The sequence below is a fragment of the Clupea harengus genome, chromosome 2 (genome assembly GCF_900700415.2).
Source record: "Clupea harengus chromosome 2, Ch_v2.0.2, whole genome shotgun sequence".
NCBI classification, from domain to species: Eukaryota; Metazoa; Chordata; class Actinopteri; order Clupeiformes; family Clupeidae; genus Clupea; species Clupea harengus.
In genome coordinates this window covers 8,982,969-9,000,845 of record NC_045153.1, presented here as the reverse complement: position 1 = coordinate 9,000,845, position 17,877 = coordinate 8,982,969, and the positions used below count along the sequence as shown (strand labels likewise).

General features: G+C 47.3%; 1 protein-coding gene across 2 annotated transcripts in view; it reads right to left on the bottom strand.

Moving 5' to 3' along the window:
- The window catches only part of si:ch211-45c16.2 (mitogen-activated protein kinase kinase kinase 13), a 68,033-nt gene that overhangs the window by 4,454 nt on the left and 45,702 nt on the right, over positions 1-17,877 (bottom strand). For both annotated transcript variants that reach the window (XM_031582127.2, XM_031582137.2), the window contains 11 exons: positions 16,357-16,540; positions 14,983-15,174; positions 13,339-13,497; positions 10,630-10,788; positions 9,904-10,012; positions 9,122-9,231; positions 8,209-8,325; positions 4,610-4,753; positions 3,437-4,322; positions 2,325-2,395; positions 465-756 (listed from right to left, as the gene is read on the bottom strand). In XM_031582127.2, coding sequence (XP_031437987.1) covers positions 465-756; positions 2,325-2,395; positions 3,437-4,322; positions 4,610-4,753; positions 8,209-8,325; positions 9,122-9,231; positions 9,904-10,012; positions 10,630-10,788; positions 13,339-13,497; positions 14,983-15,174; positions 16,357-16,540 — 2,423 coding nt within the window. The remainder of the gene's footprint in view (positions 1-464; positions 757-2,324; positions 2,396-3,436; positions 4,323-4,609; positions 4,754-8,208; positions 8,326-9,121; positions 9,232-9,903; positions 10,013-10,629; positions 10,789-13,338; positions 13,498-14,982; positions 15,175-16,356; positions 16,541-17,877) is intronic.

Genomic DNA, 17,877 nt, shown 5'->3' with positions numbered 1-17,877 from the left:
ACTCAGAGACAGAGAGGGGACACGTCACTCAGACACAGAGAGGGGACACGTCACTCAGAGAGGGGTTGTCACACAAAGGGACATCATTCAGAGAGAGAGAGGGACATCTTCCTTGTACCAATCAGCATTAACCAACCTCAGATCTCACACCTCAGACTCCACACATACCTCACACTACACACCTCATACCTCACACTACACACCTCATACCTCACACCACACACCTCATACCTCAGACCACACACCTCATACCTCACACCACACACCTCATACCTCAGACCACACACCTCATACCTCACACTACACACCTCAGACCTCACACTTTAAATTTCAGCTGAAACTCATCGACACTGAGCAACACACCTCATATCTCACACATCACACCCGATGCTTCTATTCCCTCTCAACTCCACTCCACCTCCACCTCCACGGCTGCCCCTGCTGCCCCTGCTGGCCCTGCTTACCTCGTAGCTATGTTCGTCGGAGCACAGCTTGCCCAGGGAGATCTGGGTCTTGACGCGCCGCACGGCGCACTCCTTGTCGGAGAGGCCGTCGGACTGCGTGGAGATGTCGATGGGGATCTCGGGCGTGTTGGACAGCAGGTCGTCCAGCTGCTCCTCCTGGCTGGCGCTCAGGCGCTCCAGCGGGCCGCTGTTGGAGCGGTCGCTCGTGTTGCCCTCCTCGCCGTCGGACACCGACAGGTTCTCCGAGCTGAACGTGGAGTAGGACTGGAAGCTGCTCATGCAGCGGTGGGGCCTGAGGGAGGGCCACATGACACGGGAAGGTTAAAGATAATAATATATAGAAATACATTTAGATATTTATATATATATAGGTATATAAAGATAGCTTTGACATTAAATGCTGGTCAGTTGGGCATTTTTATTCAGTGTATCCAATGTGGAGTTCTACTGCAAACGTTCTACTACAAAAAACTTTCTTCTGTCTGCATTGAATAATACATATTGGTTCTAATCTGAAACAATTACATGGAGGTTCTATAGGAGCTATATCTCTATATATACAGTATATATATATATATATATATATATATATATATATATATATAAAGATAGCTTTGACATTAAATGCTTGTCACTTGGGCATTTTTATTCAGTGTATCCAATGTGGAGTTCTACAAAAAAACATTCTTCTGTCTGCATTGCAGGATAAATATTGGTTCTATTCTGAACCAATTACATGCACGTTGTATATGAGTTCGCCTCGGTTGTCCAACTTGGAAAAGAGCATCTAGACCTTTCAAAGTTCTAGATTTTTCAATTCACCTTGTACCTACTAATATTATAGTTATTGTTAGTTATTATTATCTTAGTTATTGTGTATAAAGTAAAGACATTCAGTTCTTCACAGACCGACATCATAAGATGTTCTGCCTCACCTGAGCTCAGGGATGGCCATTTGATACAAGCGCCACTAATGATCACTCAAGCTACAAGTGCCACACATACAGTGCTGCTTGAAAGTATGTGAACCTCTTGAGCAGTTTAGAGTTTTCTGTTGTTTTACCATGATTTTATCATTGCTTAATTGACTAATTATGCACCCAAATGTGTTTCACCGAATCTGTTACCTACTTGACTTTACATGTAGTTTTTTGGCTACTCACACAATTCCCTCTAAACAAGTACATGCAATTGATAAACATAAACCTGACATTTAATTTATGGAAAACTTGTGATGATAAAAACAGAAAACTCTAAACTGCTCAAGGGGTTCACATACTTTCAAGCAGCACTGTACATTCAGAAGGAATATCAACTTGAACAAACATGTCAATAATTCACGTAAGGATAAATCAACTTCTCTGTGGTTATTTAACAGGTTATTTTCCCTAACTGTAGATAACCAGATGATCATTTTGCAATTTAGCGTTCTGGGTTACACAGTTTCAACAGTATTCATTATTCATATCAAACCTAAATGCTCAGTGGCTACAGTGTCTTTGTTCAACCCAACACTGCATCCACCTGTCACAGTGTCACTGGAGATGTGAGGATAGACCGCCGGTCCTGATTTCCGCTATCTCGATCGTGAACACACACACACACACACACACACACACACACACACACACACACACACACACACACACACACACACACACACACACACACACACACACACACACACACACACACACACACACACACACACACACACACACACACACACACACACACACGTCTGGCTATGGATGAAACTATACACTGCATTCTGTCCCAGAGATCATCTCCAGTCACGGACGAGGCTGATCAACAGAAAATGGTCGTCAATAATTAATAAATGGGGGAGCGGCCGTTCACCTCTGTCTCCGTGGAAACTCCACTTCGCTGTCCACCTCCCCTTCTTCCTCTTCGGATGACTCATCGCCAGTCTGCAGAGAGCAGAGCAATTAAAACAGCTAATCAATCATCTGCACCCAGCTCACACACACACACACACACACACACACACACACACACAATCACACAACATATACACAAACACACAGACAAACACACAATCACACAACACATACACAAACACACAAACACAAACACACACACACAATCACACAACACATACACAAATATACACACATACACACATACACACACACACACACACACATATATAAACACACCTACACACAACACATACACAAACACAAACACATACACACAACACATGCACAAACACAAACACACAAATATCCACATCTTCACCCTCACACATGGACACACACTAGGAAACATTCACAAGGTTAAACTAGTGAACACGCTGATCAAGCCATTAAATTAAAGTGTTAAGGGGAGACACAACCGCTCGAATGCCATCCAATTATCGCTAAATTTCTAGACAGTTGCTCTAATTGGTTTGTAGGCTGTAAGGTCACACAAACAGACAGCTGTGAAGTCGCTGGATGCCAGGCCCACATCCTAGGCCAGTCTGCTGATAACCATCTCCTAACAATCTCCAAAACCTGCTCGGCCAGATTCACACTTCTAGCCCAGAAATCCACTGGACCGTGAACTGATCCGAGCTGACTACACAGACAGGAAGGAGTTCACCGACAGTCTTGATTGTGTTCTTGAAAGAACACTCACAATCACTGAGAAAACATTCAAATGAATGTGAATTTCCTTCCCCAGGTGTTAATTCATCTAGTCATTTCAATTAAAACTGGTGTAAACAAATAATCTGACCCTGCAAATCTCTTGTCAGATTGACAAGTATGAGAACTTTGTTCTTGACTCTTTAACCAGTCTCCTAACCTAATTTAGCTCGATTGTCTTTCATCCATTGTAAGTTGCTTTGGACATAAGTGTCTGCCAGATGAATAAATGCAATGCAATGAATGCAAAATAAAACATAAAAATAAAAACAGTTATTATAAAATAAAATAATATAATAATATAAAATAGTCTCGGCTCACCTTCCTGAGGGGCCTGAGCATGCGGATGAGCCCAGAGGGGAGGCTGGGTCGCGGGGACCCCTGCCCCTCGGCCCTCCCCCCCTGCCGCCCCCCCTCCTGGCCCAGGCCCTCCGTGTCTGAGACGGGCTCACCCAGGCGGGGCGCGGCAGGCTGGGGGCTCCTCTCGCAGGTGCTGAGCAGCGAGTAGTGGGGCAGCTCGGGGTGGTTGGCGGGGACGGGGGCATCTTCCTGGCAGTGCGGGCAGTCGGGGTAAGGGTGCGCCTGGCAGCACGGGCACAGCGGACCAAGCCCAGAGCTGCTCAGGGAGGAGGCAGACACGGCGAGACCCGCGGCGGCGGCGGCGGGGATCGGAGACGCGGTGGCATCCTCGACGGTCGACGTGGCCTCCAGAACGCCACCACCGCTGCCGACGCGGTGGGAGTCTGCGTCCACGGCCGTGGAGATGAGGTCGGGGTTGGAGCCGGACGTCAGGCGCTTGAAGTGGTCCGTCTGGGGGCTGCGCAGCGGGGCCGCCGGGCCAAAGTAGCGCAGGTTGTTGGCACAGGTGGCCACCGCGTTTTCCCGGGTCTTCAGCGGCAGATGCTGCTGGTGGTGGTGGAGGAGGAGGTGGTGGTGGTGGTGTTGCTGGAGAGACTGCTGGAGAGGCTGCTGCTCTTCGCTGCTGGCTGCTCCGCCGCTGCCACTGCCAACGATCCCCGTGCTGTTGCTCTTCAGGACCCCCGGGAAGTCGTTGTGGCTGCCCTTGCTGTTTGCCCGTCGGTGGCGCTGCTTGCTGCGGTAGCGGGCCTTGCCTGGCGGTGTGGAGACCTTGGGGCTGCCGGAGAGGGGCGACGGGGAGGGGTGGGGGCTCGTGCTGGGGATGCCATCAGACCGTAGCAGGTCAGGCCTGTGGAGGGAGATTAAAAACATTAATTAACACAGTAATACATTGAGTCATACATTGAGCCATTCCTCCGTCACACTGGCATAGGAGTTAGAATTAAACATTCAGAAATACATGAATAGAGTTTTTTTTTATAGTAGTTTTAAGCAGAGTGCACCTCAGCCGGTCCGGGCTGGTCTTACAAATACAAGGCCCTTCTCCGATTGGTGGGTTCACCAGCAATACCGGGAGCAGTTTTTCTGTCTTGGTTTTTTTAAATCATGGCTGATATATTGTGGCTGAGCGCTCACCTCTTGGGCGTCTGGGTCCCGGGCTTGTGTGCCACGCTGGCCTTCTTCTTGATGAGCTTCTCCACGGCGTTGGGCCTGACGACGGGCCGCACCATGGGACGCTTGTAGCTGCCGGGGTACTTCTTCTCCACCGCCTGCTCCCTCCTGAGGAGACGAGGCAAACACTATGAGACTCGGAGGCAAGGAGAACTCCAGAAGCACGACTGATTATTGTCACAGACCATAGAACATGATTTATATATCAAAATTCCTTAAAGAAAAAAAAACATATGCAAGGTGCTGGTTGTTTTCCCCTAATGAAAAGCAGTGCGTATAAACCTGAGGAATGCAGACACCTGCATCTGGGCTACCATTGAAGTCTCAGAGTACGATCAAGGGCCAAAGGTGAGGATTGTGGGAAGATTAGACTCCCAGGGCAGGACTGCCGAGACGTCTGGTATCAGCTGCCGGGTCGGTTTTCAGCAAACTATTGTGAAGGGGCCACTCATTAATACCTAGCGCCTTGCATGATCACTGAATGTCCTGCTGATATCTCTTTCCTCCATCTTTCTCTCTCTCTCTCCAACCCTTCCTCCCTCCCTCTCTCTCTCTCTCTCTCTCTGTTTTCAGCAAACTATTGTGAAGGGGTCACTCATTAATACCTAGCGCCTTGCATGATCACTGAATGTCCTGCTGATATCTCTTTCCTGCCACTGTACTATTGCATAGATGCCCGTAACTGAGCTCACATGGGGGTAACCGTAACCAGGTAACCGTAACCACAAAAGATTGCTTGTGTTGGGGATTCATTGCAACCACTTGATTGGCGGTTACCAGGAACAGACTGCCTTTAGAGGATTCCCATTCGAGTCTGTAGGTCGTCCTTATTAGGTAATGGAGACGTTACCCTGAAAAACTAGGCACATACTTAGTACTTCTCCGTCTTCCTCACTCCTCCACACTCTTCCTCACTCTTTCTCACTCCTCCTTCACTCTTCCTCACTCTTCCTTCACTCTCTCACTCTTCCTCACTCTTCCCTCACTCTTCCACTCTTCATTCACTCTTCCTTCACTCTTCCTCACTCTTCCCTCACTCTTCCCTCACTCTTCCTCACTCTTCATTCACTCTTCATTCACTCTTCCCTCACTCTTCCCTCACTCTTCCTCACTCTTCCTTTACTCTTCTTTCACTCTTCCCTCACTCTTCCTCACTCTTCCCTCACTCTTCCCTCACTCTTCCCTCACTCTTTCTCACTCTTCATTCACTCTTCCTCACTCTTCCTCACTCTTCCTTCCTCTTCCTCACTCTTCATTCACTCTTCCTTCACTCTTCCACACTCTTCCTTCACTCTTCATTCACTCTTCCTTCACTCTTCCCTCACTCTTCCTCACTCTTCCCTCACTCTTCCTCACTCTTCCTCACTCTTCCTCACTCTTCCTCACTCTTCTACACTCTTCCTTTACTCTTCTTTCTGGTCCAATTTGGCCATAAACAAACTCACACGCAGGTAATTGTAACCAGAAGAGATGGCTTACACATACAATTTATTTGATTGATGGTTAAGTAACTGATTGCTCTTTGAGGATTTCTATCTGACTCTCGAGGTCATCGTCATTACGGTAATTGTGAGGACTATCTGGGAACACACTGACAGTGGTTGTGTGATATATGCCCTGGTTTTGCAGAATCTCATTTTGATACAGCTATTAGCACAGGAAGATAGTGAACTGGGAATGTCTTTTATTATGGGGGGTGTATTGGGGACGCTCTCTGTGTGTGTGTGTGTGTGTGTGTGTGTGTGTGTGTGTGTGTGTGTGTGTGTGTGTGTATGTGTGTGTGTGTGTGTGTGTGTGTGTGTGTGTGGGTGTGGGTGTGTGGATGTGTGTGTGGGTGTGAGACTGGGATGTGTAGGCAAAGGGTTGTGTAAGTGTGTGCTACAAGTGTTTGATTGTGTGTGTGCCTGTGTGTGTGTGTGTGTGTGTGTGTGTGTGTGTGTGTGTGTGTGTGAGGTTCAAGAGTGTCGTTTGTCTATTTTAAGGATATATTTTTTGTGTACACACACAGGAGCTGTCCTTTGGTGCAGGGGGGGGAATTTCCTTTGGGGCAGATTAGGATTAAAGGTCAATCCTAGGTGCACCGGCACCAGCTATTATGGACAAACCTCGCTTTTGTAAAGAGCTTGGAAGGTATAACCTTTTCAGTGTCAGGGGAAATCCCTCATGTTAATAGCCGTTACAAACGCAGAGGTAGGCAGCAGGACACGTCCCATGAGATCAAACCTGATTTAAGACACTCAAGATCCTCACGACTCCCACAGAGCTAAGAGGATAGCTTGGAGTCGCTTCTTTTGGGAGGTTCTGGGTTAGGACACATCCCTGAAAACAGCGTTCCTCCAGTACAGATAACTGATCCAGCAGGGTCCTGTACTGTTTAAGCAGACACACAGTGCTTTCCTTGAGAGAATACTGAAGGGGCAATCAAACTAAACATGGCTATTTGGAGGCAGTAATACAGCTATTTGACAGCCTACTAACAAGGGGCCTTTAGGGGGTAATTTCCTGTTTACGAGAACCCAAACTGACCCAAATGGGAAACTTTAGCTTTAAGCTTTAAGATGCTGACAGCCGTTGGATTTGGGGAAAGCCCTCTATGTATAGGAAGCTAGCGTGGGGGGAATTCCCCTTGTGCGTGGGTGTGTATTGGTTGTGACGTATGTGGGTGAGTATTAAGGATATCCCTTAGTGGGGAAAGCCTGAACTGAGGACATCTCTTAATTAGTGTCCTAAATACGGCATCCCTGATGACATCAACCCTGAGCTGTGACATGACGGGGGAATCCCTGAGTCTTACTGGGGAATCCCTTACGTCCTTCATCTGGGTTTTGCTATTGGGGACGTCCTGAGTAAGGTGTGTTTGTATTGGTGGCAGTGCAGTGTATGTGTAGGAGATCTAGTCATGTGAAAGCACCTAGGATAGACGTTGGTGTGAGGCTGTGTTGGGGACAGGCTGTGTCCATCTGGGCATTAGTGCACGGAAAACCCAGACTAAAGTCAGCCAATTCTTCCACGCCTGCAAAGGCCTTTCAGATGAGGCTCGTGGTTAAACTGGCCTACATTAACACTATTAGAAGAGTATCTGATGCTGACGAGGCTCGTGGTTAAAGTGGCCTACATTAACCCTATTAGAAGAGTATCTGATGCTGACTATTAAGGTGACGGGATGTGGACCTCAAAACGGGAGCAGGATAAAAAAAAAACAAACAGAGACAGAAGGAACATTGTGGCGAGATGCTCCTGAAGAAGACACTGAGATCCTACGGGACGTGAACCCGGGCTGACCCAGCTGACCCAGCTGACCCTGGGACAGATCTTAACCTACTCTGGCACGGACCCAGCAGAACCGGTGCAACACCAGGACCGGATCGGTTCCAGAGTCTGCCGCTGTTTGCAAAGAGCGGAGAGGAGAGGAGAGGAGAGGAGAGGAGAGGAGAGGAGATGAAAGGAGAGGAGGAGGAGAGAAGGGGAGAGGAGTGGAGAGGAAGAGGAAGAGGAAGAGGAGGGGAGAAGAGAGGAGTAGAGAGGAGGGGAGGCGAGGGGAGGGGAGAGGAAAGAAGACGTACTTCATGAGCTCCTTCTCCCGGACCTCCAGCTGCAGCATGATGGCACTCAGCTCCATGTAGAGGTTATTAGCCCTCTCCAGCTTCCTCTCATAGTGCTCCCTGATGTCCAGAGCATGCCTGAGAGAGAGACAGAGAGAGAGAGAGAGAGAGAGAGAGAGAGAGGGATGGAGAGAGAGAAAGAGAGAGAGGGATGGAGAAAGAGACAGATATAAACAACAAGACAAAGAGATAGAGCAGGAGGAGACAAACAGACAGCGAAGAAGAGGCAAAAACAGAGAAGGACACAGGTAGAGGACACAGAGAAGGACACAGGTAGAGGACACAGGTAGACACAGAGAAGGACACATGTAGAGGACACAGAGAAGGACACAGGTAGAGGACACAGGTAGACACAGAGAAGGACACAAGTAGAGGACACAGAGCAAGAACGCCAAGGAGAAAAGGAAAGGAACACCATGACATCAACACCTTAAGGTATAGCTCAGAGAGTTCTAAAGAGCGGAGCATGTTCCAGAGTTTAGGACTCGTGTTTCCGTGGAGATTCCGTGAGCTCACTGAGCTATACGTCTGAGTGCCCCTCAGTCCTCCTCCTCTCTCACCTGAGTTCGTCTCTCCTGCCCCTCCTCCTCCTCCTCCTCCCTCACCTGAGTTTGTCTCTCCTGCCCCTTCTCCTCCCTCACCTGAGTTCGTCTCTCCTGCCCCTCCTCCTCCTCCTCCTCCCTCACCTGTTCGTCTCTCCTGACCCTCACTCCTCCTCCCTCACCTGAGTTTGTCTCTCCTGCCCCTCCTCCTCCCTCACCTGAGTTCGTCTCTCCTGCCCCTCCTCCTCCCTCACCTGAGTTTGTCTCTCCTGCCCCTCCTCCTCCTCCCTCACCTGAGTTCGTCTCTCCTGCCCCTCCTCCTCCTCCCTCACCTGAGTTCGTCTCTCCTGCGCCGGATGAGTTCCTCGTCCAGCCGGTGGATGCATGTGCCCTCACTCTTGATCTTCTCAAAGTGCTTCTTTACTTCCTCACGCCATTCCGCCTGTTCATGGTTACACACACACAAACACACACACACACACACACACGTGTTACTTAGTGGAAAATCATCATGCATGCATGTTCAATGGCATTGCCTCTGTAACCTGATAAAACCCGTATACAATAGATGCATTTTCTACAGTGTTAGTTCAAATATCAGGGATGTCTCCCCATGTTGCACACATAGTGACTAAGTGTGGATTCTGGCGTGCCTGCGCCTGGCAATGTGTGCCCTGAGTTATGGATGAGTCTCCAACAGACTGAAGGGTTTTGTGTTAATCTAAAACCCTAAAAAGTCCACACCTGAAACATAACCTCGCGGTGCTAACCGCAGGGCCTTAATGATGCCGGGGTCACGCCGACTCCTGAGTGATTTGAAAACGCCACCCTCACCTGAGACTAAACATTCCTGGGCTCACCTGACACTGAAGGACTCTCTACCCACGTCAGGGCCTGAGGAAAGTGAAGATGCCAAAACCACCCGAGACTACAAATTTGGGGTTTCACCTGAGACTACACTCATCATCCGTGCTAAGCTGGAAACCTAAGAGAGGGGAAGACGCCAAACTCACCTGAGACTTAAAAGCTCCTGAGCACACCTGAGGCTTAAGGACTCTCTGCTCACCTGAAACCTAAGACTCTGTGCTCACCTGGACAACTGAATGTCACTCACCTGAGACTTGAAGTAGGTCTCCTGAGGGGCTCCCAGCACGTCGGCCGAGGCGATGTCCAGGTGCAGGAGGATCTGCCGGAATGAGGGCCTGTTCCTAGGCTTCCCCTGCCTGGGGGAGGGAACGGAACGCAGCGGAGAACAAGAGAACCGTAAATAACATCCACCCACTGGAGAGCTATAAGATACCCTCTACCCACACAAGACACCCGGAGCCTGTGGAAGAAAAGCCTTTCTAAGCTCAGGGCTCCGGGGAACTAAGTTAGAGCTATATGCTTCTACTCTCTGGCAGCATGGAGCTATATTAGTTTGATGGGTGAGGTAAATATACCAAAGCAGGGGTTATATTTCCAAAGCCCAGACTGCTAAGGGGACACATGTGTTATGTGCTTCCTCTATATTATAACTACATTATCTTCCTCTTGCAGCATCTACAGTATAATAGCTTTATGGTTCTGTATAGGGGTATCACCAAAAGAGGGTACACTTCCCAGACCAGAGTCAGTGTCAGACGTAGATTTTAACCACCATCTCACCACCAGGGAGAGAGGGGGTCGGTGGTGGGATCCCCTCAGTGTCTGCCTCAGGAGCATCTTAAACTCTCTGGGAAAGCTATACACTCTCTCTAGCAGAATGCATACATGACTATTTGCTTGCATTGAACCTAACTTATAAGACGCTTTGGTCTTGCCCCTGCGCCCCACATGAGGGAGGTTGTAGGCTCCTCACCATGTCTGTTTCATGAGGATCTTGAAGCCGTCGGGGCAGGTGGAGGGCACGGGCAGGTGCAGGCTGTTGCTGCCCACCCCCCAGATGATGGCTGAAGAGTCTACGTCCTTATAGGGGATCTCCCCCGTCAGCAGCTCCCATAGTACCACCCCGAACGACCTGCGGGAGGAGGAGGAGGAGGAGAACCGGAGTTAGAACAACACTACAACACTTCTCACAGAACCGCCCAGAACGACCTGCGGGAGGAGGAGGAGGAGAACCGGAGTTAGAACAACACTAGCACAACATTTCTCACAGAACCACCCCGAACGACCTGCGGGAGGAGGAGAACCGGGGTTAGAAGAAGAACACTATAGCAGTTCTCACGAGGAACCCAGTACGACCAGAGGAGAACTGAAATGAGAACAGCACCATGGCATGAAACATATTGGCAGGGTATCATGGTACTTCAGTAGTAGAGCAGTGCTGGCTTTGGTCCCTGGCAGTCAATAGAGACATTAATAACCCCTAGTAATAGCAGTACCACACAGGGCCAAACTCATAATAGAGATCTTAATAGAGATCTTAATAACCCCTAGTAATAGCAGTACCACACAGGGCCAAGCTCATAATAGAGATCTTAATAGAGATGTTAATAACCCCTAGTAATAGTAGTATCACACAGGGCCAAGCTCATAATAGAGATCTTAATAACCCATAGTAATAGCAGTACCACACAGGGTCAAGTTCATAATAGTACTGGAGTGGTAAGGGAGTACTACTGGGTTACAAGTGCAGTACACACAAGCACATAATAGTTGCTGATGGAGCAGTATTAGTAGTGGATTACATGCAATGCAGTATAATTAAGGACTTCCTGGGGGCAATTAGTGTTGAGGTACAAGAAGCACAGCATAATAAAGGGCCCTATTACAGTACTTGAAGGTTATGGCATAATGAATGGATTTGGACCCATTTTCAAATTGTCCATTTAACTTGTACAATGCAGAGCACAAGGCAACACCTACTTCACAGGCTAAGTTCCCCTCTCAGAGAATAAGGCAATGCACTAAGAGGGTATTACAGCTAATTAAGATTTAATTGCAGCAAAGTGAAATTTGGAAATATTTGATGGTAATTGCTATCAGTGCTGGGCTCTGATACTAATGTAGTGAAGTATATGGTATATAGTCTTACTAGTATGTTACTAAATAAGTAATGCAGTGGAGCAATATGCTGTGATGGTGGAGTTACTGACCTGCGTCACTCAGCCTCTCGAGCACAAACCAGTTAACACGGAGAGAAAACACTTCAGGAGATCACGTTTCAAAAACACACCACAGCACACAGGGTGTGGGGTAGCAACAGCCATAACATAATGCTGTTTACCTAACAACGATTTAGCCAATAGTGGCAATATGCCTTGGCCAATAGTGGCACTATGCCTTGGCCAATAGTGGCAATAAAATACATCAATGTATTTAATTATCTTACCTACAATATAAATGAAGTAGTTATTTTCACCCCATTTAACCCTGCCTTCCACTCATATTATTGTAAACATGACATTTTCAAATCAATTTTCACCTTACATTAAGTTTGGCTGATACTTCTAACTTTAAAGTGTAGCCTACTGTTTATTGTAGTAATAAACTGTTCATTCATGAACCATCCATTTAACTCCTTGTGTGCGATCACATAACTGTGCCACAAGCTTATATACTGCTTTGTAATAGAGGAGGTTATTTAATCATTTCATGGAGTCAGATTAGTTGTATTTCCCCCAATATTTACCACTCTAATGCATTCTTCTGTTCCATAAAGTTCAGACACACTTAAGCCTTCCAGCCTGGCGTTTTTCTGTCAATTTCCATAAAGCTTCACCAAAGTTATCAGATGGATTTTTTTTTTTTTTTTTTTTTTTTAACGGTTACTACCTATTGAATTCCGTGGCAAAGCCACCAAACAGGAAGTGGACTCATAGCTCGGACAATCTTTTGTCTATTGACATGAAACGTGCTGTGAGTGCTAACAGCCATGCCCTTGACATAATGACATCAAGTTTCCATGGCAACTCTGGCCTGCTGGGCTGCTTGGCCCCCTCATCGCTGCTTGCTGCTATATTTTCATGTGTTGTCCACTCACCTGTCCTTGACCTCAAAGACGCAGATGGGACAATGGATCATAACAAGGAGCACATGGCTAATGGCTAATTTATTAAAATGAGAGTAAATTGATTATTCCTACCACACACTGTTATAATCCCATTGTGTGTATGTATGCTCACAGAAACACCATAACATCTTGACTATATGGGGTATTTGTGGGGACAACTGGCACAGATGGGACACTTAATCATAACAAGGTTAATAATGGCTCATTTATGAAGTGTGAACATTTATCACTCCTACCAATAACACTGTTGTAAACTCTTTAATATGTACGGTCACAGAAACAGCATTAGCATCTTTGATATGTGGAGTACTTGCAGGGGAGGAGGACCACAGATGGGATAACTAATCATAACAAAAAATGGACAACGCTGAGTGAGAGTACATTAATTATTCTATTTATAGCACTGTTACAACTTCATTGTGTATCTGGTTGCTCACATTTTTGGTAGAGGATACATTTGTGTGTGTGTGTGTGTGTGTGTGTGTGTGTGTGTGTGTGTGTGTGTGTGTGTGTGTATGGAGGGACAGCATAGACTGCAGTTCATCTGCCACTTACCAGATGTCCACTTTCTCTGACACTGGCTCGTTCCGGATCACCTCGGGGGCCATCCAGGCCACCGTACCCGCAAAGGACATCTTGGTGCTCTTGTCACTGAGCTCTTTGGAGGTCCCGAAGTCCGAGATTTTCACCATGTCGTTGTGCGTAACCAACACACTATCAAAAACAAAACACAGCACAACAAAGAGAGGGAAGGGAGGTGTGAATGAAAAAGGAGAAACATATACATGAGAAAAACATCTACAAAGACGTCACACGTCAGTCAAACACACACACACACACACACACAAACACACACACTTCTGTTTTCTGATTACAAGAACTGAACGGTACATCGACAGTAGAGAGATGTCCAGGAACAGCTATTTGTTCCACCTTTGTTCCAGGTTGTTCCTCAAAAGCTGAGCCCTGTCATTGTGTTGAGTCTCTCAGGCACTCTTCTGAAGTGCGCCCCATCCTCATTCCCCTCATAATGGATGTGAACTCTGACTGACCCCTCAAAGCCCTCTGCTGATTTCCGTGCTGATTTCTCTTTTTTTCTTTTTTCTTCTCCTCTTGCTATACTTCCTTACGCAAGCATTGCTCAGATGACAGTGAGTTGAGTGTGAGCTGAGCTTGAGTGTCAGCAACTTTAAAATGACATTGATTGGAGTCCAATGTGATTAGGGCAGGAAGCTTGGAGGTCGGAGATGAGCAGAGCGGAGCAGAAGGGCCCTTATGAGCTTCCTCCTTATGAGGGCACTGATGCAAGACTGGACATCTACTACCATCCTCACAGTACACGCTTAAAGTTAAAGACTGAACCTCTAATAACATCATCACAGTACACGCTTAAAGTTAAAGACTGGACATCTACTACCATCCTCACAGTTAAAAACTGGACCTCTACTAACATCCTCTCAGTACACGCTTAAAGTTAAAGACTGGACCTCTACTACCATCCTCACAGTTAAAAACTGGACCTCTACTAACATCCTCTCAGTACACGCTTAAAGTTAAAGACTGGACCTCTACTAACATCCTCACAGTACACGCTCACAGTTAAAGACTGGACCTCTACTACCATCCTCACAGTTAAAAACTGGACTACTAACATCCTCTCAGTACACGCTCACAGTTAAAGACTGAACCTCTACTAACATCCTCACAGTACACGCTCACAGTTAAAGACTGGACCTCTACTACCATCCTCACAGTTAAAAACTGGACCTCTACTAACATCCTCTCAGTACACGCTTAAAGTTAAAGACTGGACCTCTAATAACATCATCACAGTACACGCTTAAAGTTAAAGACTGAACCTCTACTAACATCCTCACAGTACACACTCACAGTTAAAGACTGGACCTCTAATAACATCATCACAGTACACGCTCACAGTTAAAGACTGGACCTCTAATAACATCATCACAGTACACGCTCACAGTTAAAGGTAGACTTTGCCATTCTAACTACCATCCTCTCAGTACACGCTCACAGTTAAAGGTAGACATTCTAATCCAATACACTTTATTTTGCCCCCCCCCCCCCCCCCCCATGTATGTATGTATGTATGTATGTATGTATGTATGTATGTATGCATGTATGCATGTATGCATGTATGTATGTATGTATGTATGTATGTAGACAGGCGACACTCACTTTGGTGATTTGAGGTCTCTGTGGATGATCTTGTGCAGGTGTAGGTAGTTCATGCCACTGGCAATGCCCGTTGCCCAGTCCACCAGCAGGCACGGGGCGATCTTGCGCCCTCCTCTCAGCACCTCGTACAGCTGGCCCTGGGCACAGTACTCCATGATGATGCAGTAGCACGGAGCCATGGTACACACACCCCTGGGAGAGACAGGGGAGAGGAGATGACATCAAACGCTGCATTGCATTGCATTACATTGCATTATATTGCTTTGACTTTTGTGTGTGTGTGTGTGTGTGTGTGTGTGTGTGTGTGCGTGCGTGCGTGCGTGCCTGCGTGCGCGCGCATGCGTGCGCGCGCGTGCGTGCGCGCGCGTGCGTGCGTGTGTGCGTGCGTGCGTGTGTGCGTGCGCTACAAAGCACAGTGCTGCATTGCTCTCTCAGACATTGATTTGTACTGTATTGCATTGACTTCCCCTGCATTGAGAGATACTAAATTGCATTGCCTTGTTCTGCATTGACACTGCCCTGCATTGTTCTGTGAGTTCTACTGCACTGGACTGCATTGGTTTGCAGTGAATGGAGCTGTTTTCCGTTATAATGTGAAACATTGCAGGGTATATCATAGTACTGCATAGTGTAACATTGCATTGTATTGTCTCTTCACTATTCAGTAAGTGATCTACCATCTAAAATGAATGTCATTTTTTTTTTTTAAATCTCGTAAAAGCTTGTCTTAGATAACAGCTTAGCTTTTGATATTTGTCATGTGTGCTGAGAAAAGGTTAAGCCATTAGGCACTTGTCACTTCTGACGGCTGCATGAAAGCAGATCATCCTGGCGAAACCAGGCGCTCTCTCTCTCTCTCGAGCATCTCACGCTACCTAATGACAAGCTGCCTTTCTCAGAGGCCTCCAACAGCAGTGGATCAGAGAGACAGAAGAACACCGCGGCACACTGACGTCTTCTCTTGTCCTATGACACGGGTGAGTCACATCAAAATATTAACTTGCAAAAGTTACTGTGAAGTGATTCAATATTTCTAGTTAGTTTGGCGCTAATTTGGCAATGGTAAAGGGGTGGGAATGACCCACACGGCACAGGCGGCATGTAGTTGTGGCTAGTTTGATCCTGTGGATCCTGAAATGGTGCCAGCACCCACACCCTCTCATCCAGCAGGCCCCCACTTTCACACAAAAACACTGAGATGCTGGGATTTACCACCTGAGGCACAACCAACCCCCCCCCCCCCCCCCCGATCTCAGTTAGTGACAATGTTGTTGAAAAATTGACTGCCAGAGTACTTCGGGACGGGGATGATGTTGAAATTCTGGGTCTAATTCTGGGTCCAACCCCTCTCTCCCCCCTGTCGGTGGTACCTACTTGAAGGCAATGATGTTGGGGTGCTTGAGTTTGCGCAGGTGTTTGATGTCCGTCTCCTTCTGCTCCCGGACCTTCTTGATGGCCACCTCCTCGGAGCGGAACTTGCCCAGGAACACGGCCCCCTGCGCCCCACTGCCCAGCCACTGCAGCTCCGAGATCTCCTCAAACGGAACCTCCCACATGTCTGAGGGAGCCGGAACAGACACGGAACACAGAATGTCAGGTGTGCTGGAGGTCATCTGGCAGAGAGTAGTGTTTGTGTGTGTGTGTGTTTCTCTCTCTCTCTCTCTCTCTCTCTCTCTCTCTGTGTGTGTTTGTATGTGTGCGTGTTTGTGTGTGATTCTCTTGCTCTCTCTCTCTCTCTCTCTCTGTATTTGTATTTATATGCGTGTGTGATTCTCTCTTGCTCTGTCTCTCTCTATATATATTTGTGTATGTGATTCTCTCTTTATCTATTTATCTCTCTCTCTGTGTGTGTGTGTGTGTGTGTGTGTGTGTCTAGCAAATTGTTTCCCTTAAATGCAAGTTCTGCTGACGCAGTCTGTTTGTAACCACGTCCAAGAGGTTATTGTCATGCTCATATCTGCGGTGACACATACGTGACCCTAAAATGACAACGACACAATGACAACACTGATATAACGTGACAGACACACGTTCATCCGCCCTCCATACAGTCTTCTGTTACTGATATAACGTGACAGACACACGTTTATCTGCCCTCCATACAGTCTTCTGTTACTCGCTTATGCAACACACCCATTTATCATACACAAAAAGCATTGAGCGTTCACGGTGTTTGTACTGAATATCTGGTACACTGAATTCGGCTGTATTCAACATACTAAATAGTGGGTTGATATTGTACAGTGCCGGAGAATACAGACTAGTATGGCATGGCATTCTCCTCCATTTTGTGCTTTTGAATTGAGTTGGTATAGTACGGTATTGATTACGGTAGATGATAGTGGTAACAGAATATAGACTAGTATGGCATTCGCCTCCATTTGGTGCCCTTGGCTTGTGTTGACCAGCTGGCTCTGAATGCAAACATTAGATGTCTCCATCCGAGGCAGACTGGGAGGTGGAGAAGGGTCAGCTGGTGCTGGAGAGATGCCTCCCGTCATACCAGAGACAGATGCAGGAGCCCAGCCCAGCCTCAGTGTGTGTCCTGAATGTATATGTCATTAATATGTGTGTGTGTGTGTGTGTGTGCCAGATCTATGACTATGTGCATGTCTATGCTTATGCTTTACTCCAGTGTGTTTATGCATGTGTGTGTGTGTTTGTATGTGTGTGTGTGAAGAGATTGGGTGAATCAATGTTTCTCTGTGTGTGTGTGTATGCGTGTGTGTGTGTGTGTGTGTGTGTGTGTGTGTGTGTGTGTGTGTGTGTGTGTGTGGGTGTGTGTGTGTGTGTGTGTGTGTGTGTGTGTGTGTGTGTGTATGTGGGTGTGTGTTTGTGAAGAGAGTGGGTGAATCAAATATGAGAGGAGTAAAGAATGCCCTCTTGAGAGCCCAC